Consider the following 18,397-nt stretch of genomic DNA (forward strand, 5'->3'; position numbering starts at 1 on the left):
AATATAATAAGTAAATGGTAGTATCCTTATCAAAAAGAGACATGGGAGAGTATTATGCATTCTCAACATATTTATTTGGCAAAAAACCTAAAGATCTTACATATATATATATATATATATATATATATATATATATATATATATATATATATATATATATATATATATATATATATTATATTATATTTATTTTTATTATATTATATTTTAAATATTTTGTAAACCTGTCTTAAAATGTAATACTGGACCTCGGTTGGGCTGGTTGTTTCCCTTAATTTCCCTTAATTTTAAATCCAAAACTTGACAGGTTTATGCCATGAGTATTTATATACAGTAATCCCTTGTTTTTCGAGAGGGTTACGTTCCAAAAAGAACCCGTGATAAGTGATATTCACATAGTAGCAACCCTTTTTTTTTTTTTTACAATTATTATACAAAGCTTCAAATTGCGGAGTTCAGCACCGCCTCGCACGTATTTCTCTGCTCTTCTGAGCCGCTCCATCCCGACTCGCGCTGCAGCGTCTTTTTCTTCTAAAGCCCGCGGTACAGGTGTGTTTTTTCGAGAGAAGAACATGGTTATGGGTATTTTTTTGTCACTCTTTTTTTCTTCTGGGCAAAAAGATTCTTTTAAACCGACATTCATTCATTTTTTCTCCATCTTGAAATCTGTGATTCCAGCAGGTTGAAACAGCGCTCTGCGCTCTGGTGCTGTCAAAGACCCGCCCAGCTCCACTTCTGATTGGCCGGTGTTAGTTTGGTTGAGCGCCAGAGCTGCTTTCCTCTCATTCCATTGGTAGACGAACTCGGTTGACTCAAACTTTTTTTTCTCTCTCAAACCTTTTTTTTTTTTTTTTTTTTTTAAAGCAGTCAAACTAGCACGCCGAAAAAAAAAACTCCGTACGCCGGAGATCCGGCACGGTGCCGGAATACTTTAAGCCCTGTCATTTCTTACTACTCTTGTCGTAAGGTGTAGCAGCAGTAAACGATGCCTGCATTGAAAGCTGTTTAGTCTTGGGACGTGCTCCGCTGGTGCTGCTCACCAGCACCAGCGGAGCAGCGGAGCAGCGGGACCACCAGCAGCAGCTGGTCCCACTTGCGCTCGTTTTGGCCCGGGTTGCCTCTTCATATTCACGGGCGTGCGTGTTTTTTAAGTGATGAAACAGGTTGCTTGTGTTTCAACCTCTTGCTGTCACAACACGGCAGCAAACCTTGCATATAACCGACGTTTTTAATGCCTTATTTAGGCTTATTATTTTATAATTGATTTATTACGGTATTGACGGTATTGCAAAATCCATGTCGTGGCGCAGTGTCACACCGGTGATGACTATGACACCGGTGTACCGCCCACCCCTAGTAGTAGTCTGCTTTATGAGGGTGAAATCCTTCTCTCAAGTCTCTGCTCAGTGCATACCCTCATGCTCAGATCACATTCCTGTTATTTATATATATATATATATATTATCCTTGGTAAGTATTGTATCCTTGCTAGAGAGCTCATTTTCTTTGTTTTCTTTTAAAGAAACCACAAAGTAACAGAACTCTCCATGAACATTAAAGAGCATGCAGTAAATGACTGTTGCGTCCAGCAGAATTCTTTTGTATGTGTTGGTTGGGTGACATCCTGCATGGGTCGGCATGTGACTTCATGTCTCCATCTGTGGTTTTGGCAGCTGTCATGAACCTGGAGAGCAACTGCCTCTTTGTAGAAACATTTTTCTTAAGGACTCTCCAAACATGGGACACAAGCATGCTGGATTTCCACTGTGAACTATGGCTTGTGTGATGTATGAGTGTTTTCTTAAAGGGGACGTATTATGGCATTTAATGTCTATTTTAAACAGGCCTTGAATGTCTTAAAAACAAGCTTTTGATTGTTTTTGCTAAATAAATTAGAAATTCAGCCTCTAAACCATGTCTTTATCATCTCATTTTCTAACCTCACTATCTATGAGGGATTCTGAGTGGGCGGGGCTATGATAATGAGGCTCTGTGCTGATTGGCTGCCTGAATGACGTGATACACTGCTACGAAAAAATGGCGGAAGCTCCGGCCGGCGGAGTTATTTACACCGTGTCCTAACTGCATGCGATGCGAGCGAGCGTCATCGACAAAATCAATTCCATTGCTTTATTTTCTATCGGACTGTCCTGACTGGCCGTTTTGAGCTGAACATTTGTCGGACGCCCTGCTTCTATTTTCTTCCTGTTGCTCGCGTTGAAAGCCGGTTGAAAGTGCTGTAGGAAACGGTCACGGATGAGGAACGGCTGATCCAGTTAGTTGAAATGAGAAGTTATCTCTATGATTCCTCCTCATTTCACTACAAAAACCTCAATAAAGTGGCAGCTGCTGGAGGGAGATGGACAGAGAGCGTCCGATGTCACGCAGTGCTACGATAGTCGGACGCTCGCATGCAGTTACACGGTTTTATAGTTGTGGACGTGGTTTGCCTTTTTTGTTACGTAACGAAAATGCGCAAATCTGAACGGCTCGTAGATCCACATCACACTGGACGGCTCATCCGGGCGGCTGTACAGACACTGCAGAATTTGGTTACTTTCCTCCTTCTCTGAGTTGGCAGGCTGAGGGGAGACCACTTTATATATATTAAAGCAAGAGAAAACATGTTTTTCATAATAGGTCCCCTTAAAATTATCTGTCATTGTGTATTAGATGTGACTTAATAGAGACTATAATGTTTTTGATAAAAGTAATTTGGTGAAATGGCACTGTTAGTTCCTCCTAAAGGTTTTATGATGCTTCAGATGTCAATGAATGGGAGTTTTTACCTGAAACTTACCAGTATCCGAAACACATATATGATAATGTCAGATGCACATTGTGTCCCCCTAAACATACTTTATATTCAGTTTACTGCTTGTTATGCAACTAAACTCACAAAGGCCATATTTGGACACTGACAGAATGGTGTTATTTTAGCTGTAGACATATAGACACGTACATAAAGAGCGGGGGGAATCAAGTTCCTTGATTTATTTATAGTCAGGGTTAAAGACATGTAAAAAATGTAATTCCTCAACCATTACCTCACCTTGGATGTGAAATCCCTCAATCTGAAATCTTGCAACATCTCCCATGTTGTTTTCCGAGGGTTGTCATGCTCTAACCTCTCCTTTTTTCTCTTCTCTCTCCTCTTCCTTTCCTCTCTGCCCTCCGATTCTCATCCTGCACTTCTTCCTCCTCTGTTGTCATGTTTCCTGCATGCTCTCTGGGATCCTGCAGAAGATCTTAGTGGGGATGGTAAAGTTATTCTGTTGTTTATCAAACTCTGGTGTTCTTTCTTTTTCAACAACACACTGCAGCTTCCCGGGGAAGGATAATGTGTGTTGAATGTGTGTGGGTTGAAGTTTATGCGTGCGTTGTCACTTCTTGCTGCATGTATATGTGCCCTCGCATATAAACACAAAGAGGCTTCATTAATGCTTGTATAGCATATAAATCCACAGTAGAAATAATATATTTGCCTATCTAGAGTAGTGTACTTCTTCAGTCTTGCGTTAGGCTACATGTCTTTATTTTTGCCCAATTTTTTGGTTGTTTCTTTTACTGACGTGCAATACTACAAAATGTGAACGTCTACTTTTACCACAAAAATTGCACAAAAAGCTGAATCATTAAAACAAGTATCAATTCTCTTTATGCAAACTTCTGAAAAGATTTCCCTCTCTCTACACACACTTTCACTCTGTCATACACACACACACACACACACACACACACACACACACACACACACACACACACACACACACACAGAAGAATAATCATGCACTCGTGCTCTTGCATGCACACTTGCACACGCATACAATGAAAAAGGGAGAGGTTTGCTGGATTCAACAGCGAGTGCATTCCTGGCTATAATGGGCAAGCAAAATCACACACGCACACACATTCTCTCAGCTGAAAATAGAAATAGAAAATGTAGAAATTGGTCATCTCTTCATTATTGCATATCCCAAACCACATGGCAGTGAAATGCAGAGTTATGCTCAGTAAAAACCAACAAATTGCCCTAAGATTTGTCTTGCCATATGGATCTGAATTTATGAAAGTTAAGAAAAAAAATACTGGGCTCTGACAGGAAATAGAGAAACCACTGAAAAGTTAATCTGCTGTAAAATGTGGCCAATGGTTGTTTTTGTTCAGACTCACGTTTCATTCATCTGTGGATGCAGATCAGTAGCTTTCCTGTCCCGAAACTTAACTTATGCTGACAGTTTAGCCAAGATCATTTCTCTTTGATATTGATTTCTTCACAATTTATTTTTCCAAGGGCTGTAAAATAATAGCAATAATCATGGTTAGCTAAGCTCAGACCCCCCCTTTCATTTTCTTTAGAATCCTTAGAAACAGACAGACATCTTTTCTTCTTCTTTTAACACTTTATTTTAACTAATAATCCTCTAATCTCATTCTCTGTGAGCCAAAAATGTTTTCTTTAGGTTAAAGGTTTTTTTAAGAGACCACATTAAGTGTCTTGTCCAGCCTGCCTTATTTAAATGGCTAAAAATTAGGCTTTTGAGGCTTTCCAAGAGAAAAGAGCTCTCAAAAGGGAAGTGACAGAGTCTGATAAATCCCAAGCAGAGCTAAGAGGGGAGAGCTGTTGTTTCTAACAGCTGAGTCTGCACACTGATTTTATTTTAAACAACACCATCTGGTTACGATAGAGTGAGTCCATCTTTTCCCCTCTCTTTTCCTGCCGCCTCTGCCCTCTCTGCTTTTCCTCGTCTCTTGCCTTGTCTACGTCTGCGCCGTTTCAATCCCTAACTGCTTTCATGACAGCTAACTCCAGCTAACTACCTGGTAGTAACACACTTTTTAACTGACTTCTCTTTCCAATTTTAGCTTTTTTTTTTACCCCCTGTTTGTCTTTCATTTCTGTATGCCTCCTTTCTTCTACTTTCCTTCCACTCCTCCTACACCACAGTGACTCCCTGCAATCCAGCTGCTCTCACACAGACAGATATTCACAACACATGCTATGCTGATGCTTTCTGCCAAGTGTTTGTGTGCGTGAAAGAGACAGAGAGAGCGAGAGAGAGAAGGAGAAGGAGGGAGAAAGAGGGAGAAAGAGACAGCGAGGAGCTACGTGGGTGTTACTTCCAACAGGAGTTATTAGCCTAGTGCTTCGTTTCTCCGTTTTCTGTAGCTTTGGTTTGGATGGTGGATTCCCCCGTGTGTGTAACTACCTTCGTTTTGCATGACATGTACATGTATGAGAACCTTTTTTTTTTTCATTCCTAGTATTTTTACATTGTCCGTGTGTGTGTGTAACTTTGCAGAAACTGATGACTATGCAGAGATAGTCGATGAAGAGGACACATACACCATGCCCTCCAGTAAGTCACTTATTCCATCTTCTTCTTTTGCCTGGTAATGATCAACTAAAAATAATTTGTACCTAAGAAATCATCTCTTTTTTATGAGCAAAAGATTCCTAAAAAAACGTACTGTGGCTGCAATGTCAGATGCTTACGTGCTCAAGTAAATATTTACTACTGTGTTGCTCCCCAATAATCGGAGTGTGAGGTGAGTCATTTCTACGACTCACACAGCAGTTACATAAACCAGATTTTGGTTTGGATGCAGCTGTCAAATTTAGAGCAGTTGATTCCTTTCCTGTACGCTATAAAGTCACGGTTTGTAGGCCACAACAACATGCTGTTTACCTGCGACATGTTCCCTTAAAAACCCTGAATATGCTGCTGTTCTTTGCCGTACTCCACGTAGGAAATTTGGCACTAACTCTTTGCTCCAATACTTTTAATGTGGATGTTTTTTCGCCAGTACAAGGTACTTATGTATTTAAATGTGTGGCCAATTTTAAAATGGACAGAGATGTCCTTTCCTCCGAGTCTTTTTCTGTCTTTTCTCCATCTCACCATCGCTTGTATGTCTGTCTGTGGTTCATTCTTCTTTCTTTTTTTTGTCCCTTTAACTTTGTGTGGTTGTCTTTTTTTCTGTAACTTCCTCTAACCAGACGTTTTGCAGACTTCGGACATACTTTCCCACTCTGGGACTGAGTTTGTATATTTGCTCATGCCATTCTCTCAGCTGCATGTATAAAATTAAGCTGTCAAACATAAAAAAGGTCCAACACAAGCCTAGATTTTGATTATTCTTTGGCAGCGTTTTAATGTATTTATTGACTAAATGTCAGATATAATAATGTCTGTGTGTGCATGTTTTCTGACCTTTTTTTTTTTAACTTATAAGTACCTGTTTGGGTCTCCCCCTCTCTTCATCTTTCTTTATTCCTCTTTTTTCCTATTGCCACCACAGTGAGCTATGGAGTAGTTGAAGGTAAAAGTCCGTCTCTCTCATTATGTCCAACTAAGAAACCTTGAGTTTTTGGAGGATTTTTTTTCTTTCCCAGGCTCTTCCTGCATCGTTTTAAATTTTAATCTCAACAAGTGTACAAGCTGGTGGATTTATTTTCCTTATTAGTATGAGTTATGAGCCACTAAACAATAATATGAGTAGTAGTGTACAGTAGATAGGAATCACCCTCTCAACTGAATTTTCCTGGCAAAGAAAAACACAAAAACTCAAGGTGACTTATTGAGTTTATTGTTGCTTGTAGTTGTGCTTTAGGAGGCTTCTCAATATCCAGGTGAATTCAGCACTGACAGGGAGAGTAACCCAACAAATCAGAAAGATGCTGTTACATTAACATGACAGGTTTTTGAGCATTATATCTCATGAGGTAAACATACACTGCAAAAACTCAAAATCTTACCAGGAATATTTGTCTTATTTCTAGTTGAAATGTCTCACTTTTAGTCAAAAAATCAGTCATTACCAGAAAAATAACTTATCTGACAATTTTCACCTGTTTCAAGTAGATTTTCACTTAAAATAAGTAGAAAAATCTGCCAGTGGAACAAGATTTTTTTGCTTGAAGTGTAGTGAGATTTTTTTGACGAAGAAATTAGACATTTTAACTAGAAATAAGACAAATATTCTTGTTAAGATTTTGAGTTTTTGCAGTGTAAACAAACCCTCTGGGTTTGTATTTTTCTAATGGCTTGATTCTGAGTTGCACCAGAAAGTTGTGAAAGGTTTACTTTACTTCTGGTCATAGTTATTTGGGTTCTCTACGGGTTATTTTGTTAAAATTAATAACCTCCCAAAGGTGTATTGCAGCATGGATTAATAGCTGTATATTTTCTCAGGGAATGTGTTTTTGTGTTTTGATTGTTGTTGAACTGAACAGATAAGCTGTAAACGTGCAAATGGGTCAATGACGTGACACCTATATTTCCTGAAAAAGTGTTCAATTCAAAAAAGTTTTAAATGGATAAAAAAATACCAGATATATGAACTACCTGTCCCACGTATGGATTCACTTGAATTTTACAAAAAATACTAGTTATTTGGGATTTTGTTGTTGTTTTAAGCGTCAAAATGTCATGTGGTACGACTGTCCAACCATGACTCTTGTTTTGAAAACTTTTTTTGAAATCAATCTAAATGTTTTTAAATCAATCTTCTGCCCTATCTGGCATGATTTCTGAAGTATCTTGTAGTGTGTAAGATTGCAACACATTTGTATTTATATTTCCATCATAATTTACAAACAAAGTTTGACTGATGTCCATTTTATGAAATATCATGTGGCGCGACCATTAAAAAAACATTTTTGTATAATACTGAAAACTTTAAAAAAAAAAAAGATGTCAAGATGTTGAGGAAATTAATTTATTTTTATATGAATCATGGTTGCACCACATGGCCTTTTTTAAGGCTAGTGCCAATTCATCTTGACAAAAAACTCTGAAATCACTTAATTTAAAATGTTTATATGAATTTATGTGTACACAACATTCTTAATGTTTGAACTACTGCAATAGATATTCTTTTTTTTATTATTTTAAAATTGACCTGTTGAAAATCCTTATTCGTCATTGACCCAAATACATGTTTTCAGTATCAAGTCACCTTTTTTAGGTAAATATAGACTAGACTTTGACAGGTTTAGCTTCCGATGGTAAACGTAATTCATAAATCACAAATAAACTTCTTCTAAATTGTCAGGTGTTATTGATACACCTTTTGCAGAAATGTTTCTTGATCTGTTAAAAAATAAAAAAAAGATTCAATATGAATTACAAATTAAGTTAAAATGCTCAAGCATATGGTTTTCAGTGGTAAAACCACAGGGACTTTCTTTCAACTTGTATATATTGGAAGTGTAAAAGGATGAGACTGAACAAACCACATCCAGCTCATATTCAAGTGTTTGTGTGCACGTGTTATCAGTCAGTGGAGCGCTACATTTAAGTTAATGAATTAAGAGGAATTACGCTCAGGCGCAGATGTCATTTAGGAAACAAACTCATGGGGCTATTTTCACTCTCAATTGGTTAAACACAATATGACAGCGTTCAGAGTTTAACCCAAACCTCAACTTGAACATGATTGCTGAAACTTGTCATCATTAAAGAAAGCAGTTGAAAGTGAATGCACGCAATGATTTCTTTTAACCATCAAATCAAGTACTTTAGTCTGGATAGTACTTTAAAAAAGAACAGAGGAGCTCTTGCAGTGTTTGGTGTTTTGGGTCCTTCTCTAGGTTAAGCAGATTGTATTAAGATTTCCTTTTGTTTGATTTCACTCAAATCCATCACTTGATAATGCATTTTAACAAGAAACCAAGTCTCAACATGAAAACCACAGTTAATATTCTAAAACTGATGTGATTAAAAGGCTCAAAAGATATAATATAATATGGTATCAACACCCATGAAATCAGTCAAATTTCAGATTGTTAGCCAGCTGGTTGGCTTTGATTAAAGTATGAATATCTAAGGATATAAGAGCAGGTGCTGCTTAACTGACTGACCAGCTTTTGATCTCAGAAAGAACCTGTGAATTATTACTGAAGTTGTAAAACAATACTCACGCTACTTTTTTACATGGACCAATTTAACAGCACAGAACCAGCAGCACCAACAATTTAAAGACTTTCTTGCAAGTCAGATCTAGTCAGGTAACATAGCAAACATTATCATTTTTTTGTGTACTGCAAAACTCAAAATCTTAACAAGAATATTTGTCTTATTTCTAATTAAAATTAAAAAAATCTCATTACACTTAAAACAAGACTCATCAATGGAAAAAAAAAACAACAATTTTCATCTGTTTTTAGTTGATTTTCACTTAAAATAAGTAGAAAAATCTGCCACTGGAACAAGACTTTTTTTGCTTGTAATGAGAAGATAAATCTTGTCCCATTGGCAGATTTTTCTACTTATTTCAAGTGAAAATTTACTTGAAACAGGTCAAAATTGTCAAATAACAAGTTATTTTTTGAGGATGACTCTTGTTTTAAGTGTAATGAGATTTTTTGAATACAAATGAGACATTTTAACTAGAAATAAGACAAATATTCCTGGTAAGATTTTGAGTTTTTGCAGTGTGTGTGCAGGTGCGTGGGTGTTTCCGCACGTTTATTCACCTGAATACATTGTTTCTAATGTACTACAATTATATATTTTTATGTTGGTCTTTAATTCAGACGCAGCACCATGCATGGGACTAAATAACTTACCATCAAATGAAATACACAAATTGAATGTGATGCATGTGTCCTTGTGTTAAAGAAATCACTAAGATTTGTGTTAAAACTTACCTGTATCGGTTTAAGCAAACTCACAGGAGAAGAGCCCTCTAGTGGCTGTGGTATTTCTTTCAAGACACTACAGTTGAGTTGAGACTGAACCTCAGCTGGAGTTTAAACCACAGTTGCCACAGTGACAATGTACAATGTGGTTTCAGAAACGATGAAACTGTCATTAATCCTGTAGGGGTTTAACACCAGCTTCAACCCTTAAACTCACTTCAGCCAGGGACTGCAAATGGCCCAGGATTTTCCTGCCATCTTTTCACTGGGATAAGAGGGTTTTTTGTGTTTATACCTTACATTTGCCTCTTTTATTATTCAACAAGATGTTTGTTGCCAGAGATTGCATTGCTTTAGTTAAAGGTGTCATGGGTGGAGACATGTCAGTAAATACACAAAACCTTGCTCAAAATGTTTTGGATTCTTATGGCCAATGGATGGCAAAAACCTCAAATTAATTTCATAATACATTATAAGTGTACTTACATATTTATATCTACAGTTCCAGTCAATCACGTTTGAACTCACTTATGGATTTATTTAGAGTGAGCGTCCACATGTTTTACCCTTACTGTATTTTTTGACAAAACCAAAGACAGCTCATTGTCTACATTTCTATCCTGGTAATTCTCACTCATGTACCTCCAGGGAAGTTTATCAAATATGAGTATTTTCTGTGTTTCCAGTGTGTGCAGCAGATAAATGTGTCTGGCTACTCACTGTACTTCTTTTCTCTGTCTTCTCTTCCTGTCCCCCCCCAGCGCGGGACTATGAGATCCAGAGGGACAGGATAGAGTTGGGCCGCTGCATCGGAGAGGGGCAGTTTGGAGACGTTCACCAAGGAGTCTACAACTGTCCAGTATGTAGGAATATACACATAAATACATGCAAATGCACGCTATATCTTCACAATGGCAAAATGGAAATCCATAATGCATAAAGCTCTGTGCTGCTTTTATAATGTGATAACTTGATATAGATCTCTAGAGAAAAATCAAAAAAATGTCACTGCAAAAACTCAAAATCTTACCAGGAATATTTGTCTCATTTTTAGTTAAAATGTCTCATTTTTAGTCAAAAAATCTCATTACACATAAAACAAGAGTCATTGCCAAGAAAATAACTTGTTATTTGACAATTTTTACCTGTTTCAAGTAAATTTTCACTTGAAATAAGTAGAAAAATCTGCCAGTGGGACAAGATTTATCTTCTCATCACAAGCAAAAAAATCTTGTTCCACTGGCAGATTTTTCTACTTATTTTAAGTGAAAATCTACTTGAAACAGGTAAATATTGTTGTTTTTTCCAGTGATGAGTCTTGTTTTAAGTGTAAAGAGATTTTTTTTGACAAAAAATGAGACATTTTAACTAGAAATAGACAAATATTCTTGTTAAGATTTTGAGTTTTTGGAGTGTAACTTCTTTGAATCTTTATTTGAAGAAAAGAAGCAAACATTTTGTTCTTGTAATGTGGTCATTTCTATATTTTGCTAACTTGTGTCCTTGTGTTGCACAGGACAAAACTCCTCTAGCAGTCGCCATCAAAACCTGTAAGAACTGCACTTCAGACAGCGTCAGAGAAAAGTTCCTTCAAGAAGCACGTAAGACTTCACTTGGTGTTTGTTTTGCATCACCTTTCTGCTGCTAACATGTTATCATTTAATAAATACTGAGTTTGTTTCTCTTGCAGTAACAATGCGTCAGTTTGACCACCCGCACATTGTTAAACTCATCGGCGTGATCACAGAGAACCCAGTGTGGATCATCATGGACCTCTGTACTCTTGGAGAGGTACAACTCAGGCTCTGTGTTTTTGAGTGGGTTGCTGCTTATTGTCAGTTGGACTTAACAGCGTTAAATCAGACCATTGTTGCTCAGTCAGAGTTTTTTCTGCTTTAAAACGCTAACATTAACACTAGGGGTGTAACAATATACCGTGCCACGAAATTTCGTGATACAAAAACGTCACAATACGTGTCGTGGAGGTGACAAACTGTATCGCGATATTGGATTATTAATATTAATAGCCTATATTGTGTTGACTAGTAACGCGCAGTGTATTGGTGTCGACAGCACCTCGACCCGCAGACCAAAATCTTACTCCGCTCAGAAGAAACTAGTACCGTTTTGCGGTTCCGATCACGGGACTCTTGGGGGTTCTGAGCTCTGAACTTTTACTTACTGTATGTAAGGCTGGTGCAGAGTTAAGCCTTACCTTATTAAATTAAACCTTTTTCGGGTTGTGAGTAGGATAAACACGGGGACAACTTCTGCTGAGTTCCAGTGTACTTTAATGTCCCTCAACAGTGTAGGATTTTAGAACATCAACACAGCACCTAGTGCCGTACTGTGGCGTATCACTCCGCCCAATCTAAAACAGACTAATCACTACAGATAAACTGACTAGTGTCATTATAGTCCCTGATTTACATCAGAATAAAAAGAATATATTTATTAAATAATGAACCCTGAATTATCAAAATAACCTTCTTAACAAAAATAAATCTCCTCTTACACTTATAAGGTGAGCATGAATCAATCTTTATTATGATGTAAAAATGTATGTATTTATTTACTTTTATTTATTTAATTTTAGTTATTAAATTTCTGGAAAAGAAAAAAGTCAAATCATACATGAGAGAAACTATTCAGTTTGTGGCAAAATATTTGTACTTGTATGAAACTGAAGATGCATAATACAAACCTGACATTTACTTTTAGTTCAGTTTGTGGAAAATGGTTGGCCTGGCTTTCTCTTTAAAACTTAAAAAGTTATAAAGCATTACAAACTGGAACAATAGGGAAAACACACAGTATTGTTTTGTATTTTGTGACTTTCAAATAAAAGACCATTTTTTCCAGTCATATGTTCCTCATTCAAGGTTGTTAAAAAATACTGCTATAATATCGTATTGTTATCGTGACCTTAATATCGTGTATCGTACCGTATCGTGAGATTAGTATATCGTTACACCCCTAATTAACACTAACTACTAACATGGACACCCTGACCACCTCCAGTGACACCGTGTCCATAACGTTGCCCCCGTGTGTTTTATGTGTCCTCACATCTGCAGTTGCGGTCGTTCCTCCAGGTGAGGAAGTACAGTCTGGACTTGGCTACACTCATTCTGTTTGCGTATCAGCTCAGTACAGCGCTGGCTTATCTAGAGAGCAAACGCTTTGTACACAGGTAAACACACACACACACAAAAACACACACACAAGCCTTCACATTCACACATGAACAGTCATATCCTAATTAAGGAGAAACAAAAAGTATTTTTAGATTACTATTACAGGTAATCTTTTATGTCTGCTCAACTGATAACACTTTTTTTTTTTTTGATCCCGAAACAAGTTGCATACATTATTATTTTACAATTCAGATTCCCAAATAACAAATATGAATCGTATAACATGTAAAGAGATTTAGCAAATTCTTTGTCATATAAGAAATGCATAATTAATAACTATGATTTTGCCTAAACAAAGCCCTTATGTGTTCCAGGGACATTGCAGCACGTAACGTGTTGGTCTCTGCAGTGGACTGCGTTATGCTCGGAGACTTTGGTCTGTCTCGATACATGGAGGACAGTTCTTACTACAAAGGTGATGAGGCATCTTCACATAAACACAATGACTACGTTTACATGCAGTCAAAATTCGGGTTATTGCTAATATTCCGGTTACTGAAACATTGGGAATATTCCGTTTACATGGTAATTAATCATTTGGGATATCTGGATCAAAACAGCGACGCATGGAGAACATCATGACGCAATTCCCGTCATTTCTGCTTCTTCTTCCTGTATCCAAATTCAAAACAAATGCTGCTTCGCGCAACTTTTCGCTCACCTTCATGTAAATCTCACTATCCCGGTACTTTCTACTGTCTACAAATGCCAAAATGTTCATATCCTTCATTACATTTATAAAATGATTAGTCTCCTCCTCACTCCAAAAGTGTGGGGTAGTCTTGCATTTCTCCGTGTTTAGAAGAACGTCCTGGACTCAAAAGACCAGGATTCCTTGCGAAAAAATCATGTACAGAAAACAAATTCATGTTCCGTTTGATGGGGATATTCCGTTTGGTGTTTACATGACCCAATATTCGGGTTTTAAAAGGAGTAACCCAGGGGTCATATTCGGGTTTTAAAAAAAACCGAATATGAGCAAATTCTGGTTATTCAAAGGGGTTATTGGTGTTTACATGGCCGTGCAAAACCGGGTTATTGCTAATATTTGGGTTTTAAAAGGGTTATTGACTGCATGTAAATGCAGTCAATGTTTTTGTGACACAGAATGTTGAACCAGTATAATCATAGTGTATCAAAAATGTTTTCACTTCGGTAGTCCACATACTGAAAAAAAAAACGCCCTGAAAAGTGCACATAGAAATTGATTTGCTTTTTTAAAAAAAGAAACATTGACCAGTGTGGATCTCAGATTGATCTGCACGTTTAAAGCTGCCGGTCCATTAGCACCATCTACTGATGACATCAGGTTACTGCGTTAACCAGTTCAACTAGACCTTAAGACTGAGTTTGAGAATTTATGAGCTGAAAATTGGTGTTTTACAGATAATATTCATGTCTGTTTTCTCTCTCAGCATCTAAAGGTAAACTTCCTATTAAATGGATGGCCCCAGAATCCATCAACTTTAGGAGGTTCACCTCTGCCAGTGACGTGTGGATGTTTGGTAAGTTACGGTTGTGTTTGTGTCGCTCATTAACTGATGTGTGTGTTCTGGGTTTTCACTTCAGCATGCCTGATTGCTTTTGTGAAAGTAACTCACTACAGTTTGTTGATTTGTACTATTTGGAATCTGTCAATGTTTTTAGAATGAGAAGCATAAGAGTTAAGCCACAAAGACTCCTCTTATTGAGATGTAATCACCTTGTCATGAATGAATGGCAGTAGTCTAACAAGTAATCAGAATAAAGTTGTTACACTTCTCTGATGTGTAGTTTTACATAAGTAATAGATTCATCTAGTGAAGTGTGTGTTTGTACTTGATGTTGATAGCACTTTTCATCTGTCTTTTTGCCCAGGTGTGTGTATGTGGGAGATCTTGATGTACGGCATCAAGCCCTTCCAGGGCGTGAAGAACAACGATGTGATCGGGAGGATAGAGAACGGCGAGCGCTTGGCGATGCCCCCCCAGTGTCCACCCACCCTGTACAGTTTGATGACCAAATGTTGGTCGTACGACCCGAGCAAGAGGCCGCGCTTCACTGAGCTCAAAACACAACTTAGGTAGCTATTTATTTTTGTCGTGGGATTATTGTCTCAACATTGTTCTCATTTTATGTCCCGGTTGGGGTCATTTGTTAATTCTCAAACCATGTTTGACTTTTTTTTTTTTAATTATATAATAGAAACATGAACATATGGGAAAGCATTTGTTATTATTTTAACCTGTAGTTCACCTGCTAATCTGAGAAAATACACAACTACTGAAATAAAAAAGAATTCATGTTGGCCAATGTGATTTCTGCAGCACCATACTGGAGGAAGAGAAGCTTCAACAAGAGGAGAGACTACGACTGGAGATGAGGAGACAAGTCACCGTCTCCTGGGACTCTGGAGGTTCTGACGAAGCACCGCCTAAAGTAAGAGTCAACAATTAGTGATGTTAAGTCGACCTTTTTTCTTGCTTTTGGAATTTATAATATACAACGTATTAGGTATTGGGGCCAAACTATGACAAAAAAATGAAAATACAAGAATAAAGTCATAATAATATGAGAATGAAGTCGTAAAATTACGAGAATAAAGTCGTAATATTTTGAGAATAAAGTCATAATATTACGAGAATAAAGTCTTAATATTAAACATATTATAAATATATAAATATAACTTCAAAAGATGCTCAATATTCCTCATTTTAACACAGGGAGAAGAAGCTCTTCCTGTTAGAGTTCTCATAAATTATATTCTCATAATATTACGACTTTATTCTCATAATATTATGACTTTATTCTCATAAATTACGACTTTATTCTCGTAATATTACGACTTTATTCTCGTAATATTACGACTTTATTCTATTACAAATTTATTCTCGCAACATTATGACTTTATTCTCGTAATTTTACAACTTTATTCTCATTATATTATGACTTTATTCTCGTAATTTCCAATTTTTTTTGTCTTAGTTTGGCCCTAATACTCCGTCGTAATAATAGCTCATTACATATTACATATGGATATCTCTGTGTTCACAGCCCAGTAGACCAGGTTATCCCCGTCCTTGCTCCAATGAAGGTTTCCTCTCTGGGCCCCAGCACGACCACTTCCCGGTAAACCACTCACACAGAGAAACACTCATTTCTCCTTTTGATTCTTTTATTTAATTTTTTTCATTTGTGAAATTTTGGATGGGGTTTCTGCAACGATCTGAGAAACACAATGCTATGTTCATACAGTCTGCATTGTAAAGAAAGATATAAACAAATTGAAAACACATGATTAACAAAAGAAAAACAAATGAAGGCTCCAACCCCATCTCAATCCTCCGATTCTAATTTCTAAGTTGGTGCCTCGTCCCAAAGTGAGGTGTCTGTGTCCTCCACACACGTTCATATTCTTCCAGCCCGTCCTTGAGGATGTAGCAGGTACACTGCAAAAACTCAAAATCTTAACATGAATATTTGTCTTATTTTCTAGTTAAAATACCTCAAAATGACTCATCACTGGAAAAAACAACAATTTTCACCTGTTTCAAGTAGATTTTCACTTAAAATAAGTAGAAAAACCTATAAAAAGATTTTTTTACTTATGTAATGAGAAGATAAATCTTGCCCCACTGGCAGATTTTTCTACCTATATCAAGTGAAAATCTACTAGAAACAGGTGAAAATTGTTGTTTTTTCCAGTGATGACTCTTGTTTTAAATGTAATGAGATTTTTTTTTACTAAAAATGAGACATTTTAACTAGAAATAAGACAAATATTCTTGTTAAGATTTTGAATTTTTGCAGTGTCTTCCAAGTATTGTGTATCAAGAAGTTTCTCCAATCTTCAGCAAAGCATAGGATGGGAGATCAAATAAATACATATTTAACAGTGAGGAACAAGGTACTCTCTCTTTACTTCATCTTTTCTGCAGCAGGATTTTCCTCTGATTTCCAGATGATTGAAGTAGCAGGAGCTAAACTGCACAGTGGTGCAGAAAGAAATGCAAGAAATGGGAATATTTAAGACCAAATGAAGTGTGATTTATTCAGAAGATTTTTAGAAGTCCACTGCTTCCAGTAGTTTAGAAACATGCTAGGGCTGCTGAATATATAAAGAAATGCCAACGTAGTGTTAGCTGCTTGCTTAGATGTGCTGGTTGAACATTCAGAGAGTCAAAATAATTGCAGAAATATGTGGAATATAGTTTTAAAAATGTATCCATTATAAAAGCAGAATGATTGGTGCATTTTTGCTGTATTTTACACCCTGCTGTTTATGAAAATGGACAGAAATTTTATGAGAAATTTAACTGTGCTGCATTCGTCAAAGTCTAACAGAGAAATACGAATGAAGAGAAAATAAGAGAGACTTTGAGCACACTTACTCCTCTCCTCATAAACACAGCAGACAGCAGGCATTTCCTGGAGTGCTAAAAGCCACTTATTCATGGACACGCAAACGCTTACAATTCAAAGCTGCTCCTGTGACAATAAGATAAGCTGCTCATTCTCATGCATATAATTTAAACTACTATTTATGTCCAGTTTAGTCATTTCATAATGTGGTATAAAATCTGTTTATTGTGGTATGTGTTCTTCATCAGAGTTTTCAAGTCAGTATAAATAACATAAAAAAATGCACCAAATTACTATTTCGTATTTTTTTTCGTGTTTTTTTTTTCCTCATTCAGGAAACCACGCAACTTTGTTTTCTTTGTCATTTACACTTTATTTATAGACAAAAGTATGAAGCAACAGTCTTGCTGTGTTGCTTCATAAAAGCATATTAACTATCAAACAGTCAACATTGTACATTTATCACTGAAATGCTGCCAGTCATTGTTTATCACTAGTAGCTGCTGTCTCATTCTCATGCTGCTGTTTTGTTGTTTTCCTCTGTGTCTGTCTGGATTTGTGAACTCCAGCCTGCAGCTCACGGGGGCGTTGGAGGAGGAAGCAGCTTCCCTCCGTCTGAAACCTGGAACCAGCACCGACCCGAACTGAACCCGCTTTGGAACCCGGGAGTGGAGGTAAACACACACACGCACGCACGTCAAGTCAAGTCACCATTATTTATGAAGCAATTTAAAACAGCTGACCAAAGTGCGTAAAACATAAAACACATAAATAAAATAAAACAATCATTGTAAGTTAAATGCTAGTGAATAAAAATGAGTTTTAAGATAAGATTTAAAAACAGTCATAGAAGCAGTGGCAGCTCGTTCCCTATCTGTCTGCGTTGGTGTAACGCAGAACCATAAATCAGCTTTTACACCGTGTCCTAACTTCATGCGATGCGAGCGAGCATCAGCAACAAAATCTATTCCATTGCTTTATTTTCTATTGGACTGTCCTAACTGGCCGCAGCGCTGCGCCGTTTTGACCTGAACATTTGTCGGACGCCCTGATTCTATTTTCTTCCTGTCGCTCGCGTTGAAAGCCGGTTGAAAGCGCTGTAGGAAACAGTCACGGATGAGGAACGGCTGATCCAGTTAGTTGAAATGAGAAGTTATCTCTATGATTCCTCCTCATTTCACTACAAAAATCTCAATAAAGTGGCAGCTGCTGG

General features: G+C 37.1%; 1 protein-coding gene across 6 annotated transcripts in view; it reads left to right on the forward strand.

The window, feature by feature from the left end:
• Nucleotides 1-18,397, forward strand: part of LOC133461459 (focal adhesion kinase 1-like) — a 90,671-nt gene that overhangs the window by 59,072 nt on the left and 13,202 nt on the right. For 3 of the 6 annotated variants that reach the window (XM_061742388.1, XM_061742387.1, XM_061742382.1), the window contains 13 exons: nucleotides 3,244-3,261; nucleotides 5,304-5,360; nucleotides 6,304-6,324; nucleotides 10,408-10,505; nucleotides 11,163-11,247; nucleotides 11,337-11,437; nucleotides 12,724-12,839; nucleotides 13,158-13,258; nucleotides 14,259-14,348; nucleotides 14,701-14,905; nucleotides 15,150-15,261; nucleotides 15,877-15,951; nucleotides 17,754-17,858. In XM_061742388.1, the coding sequence (XP_061598372.1) occupies nucleotides 3,244-3,261; nucleotides 5,304-5,360; nucleotides 6,304-6,324; nucleotides 10,408-10,505; nucleotides 11,163-11,247; nucleotides 11,337-11,437; nucleotides 12,724-12,839; nucleotides 13,158-13,258; nucleotides 14,259-14,348; nucleotides 14,701-14,905; nucleotides 15,150-15,261; nucleotides 15,877-15,951; nucleotides 17,754-17,858 (1,184 nt within the window). The remainder of the gene's footprint in view (nucleotides 1-3,243; nucleotides 3,262-5,303; nucleotides 5,361-6,303; nucleotides 6,325-10,407; nucleotides 10,506-11,162; nucleotides 11,248-11,336; nucleotides 11,438-12,723; nucleotides 12,840-13,157; nucleotides 13,259-14,258; nucleotides 14,349-14,700; nucleotides 14,906-15,149; nucleotides 15,262-15,876; nucleotides 15,952-17,753; nucleotides 17,859-18,397) is intronic. The other 3 variants (XM_061742384.1, XM_061742383.1, XM_061742385.1) reach the window with 3 other exon arrangements.

This window comes from Cololabis saira, chromosome 15, assembly GCF_033807715.1.
Source record: "Cololabis saira isolate AMF1-May2022 chromosome 15, fColSai1.1, whole genome shotgun sequence".
NCBI classification, from domain to species: Eukaryota; Metazoa; Chordata; class Actinopteri; order Beloniformes; family Belonidae; genus Cololabis; species Cololabis saira.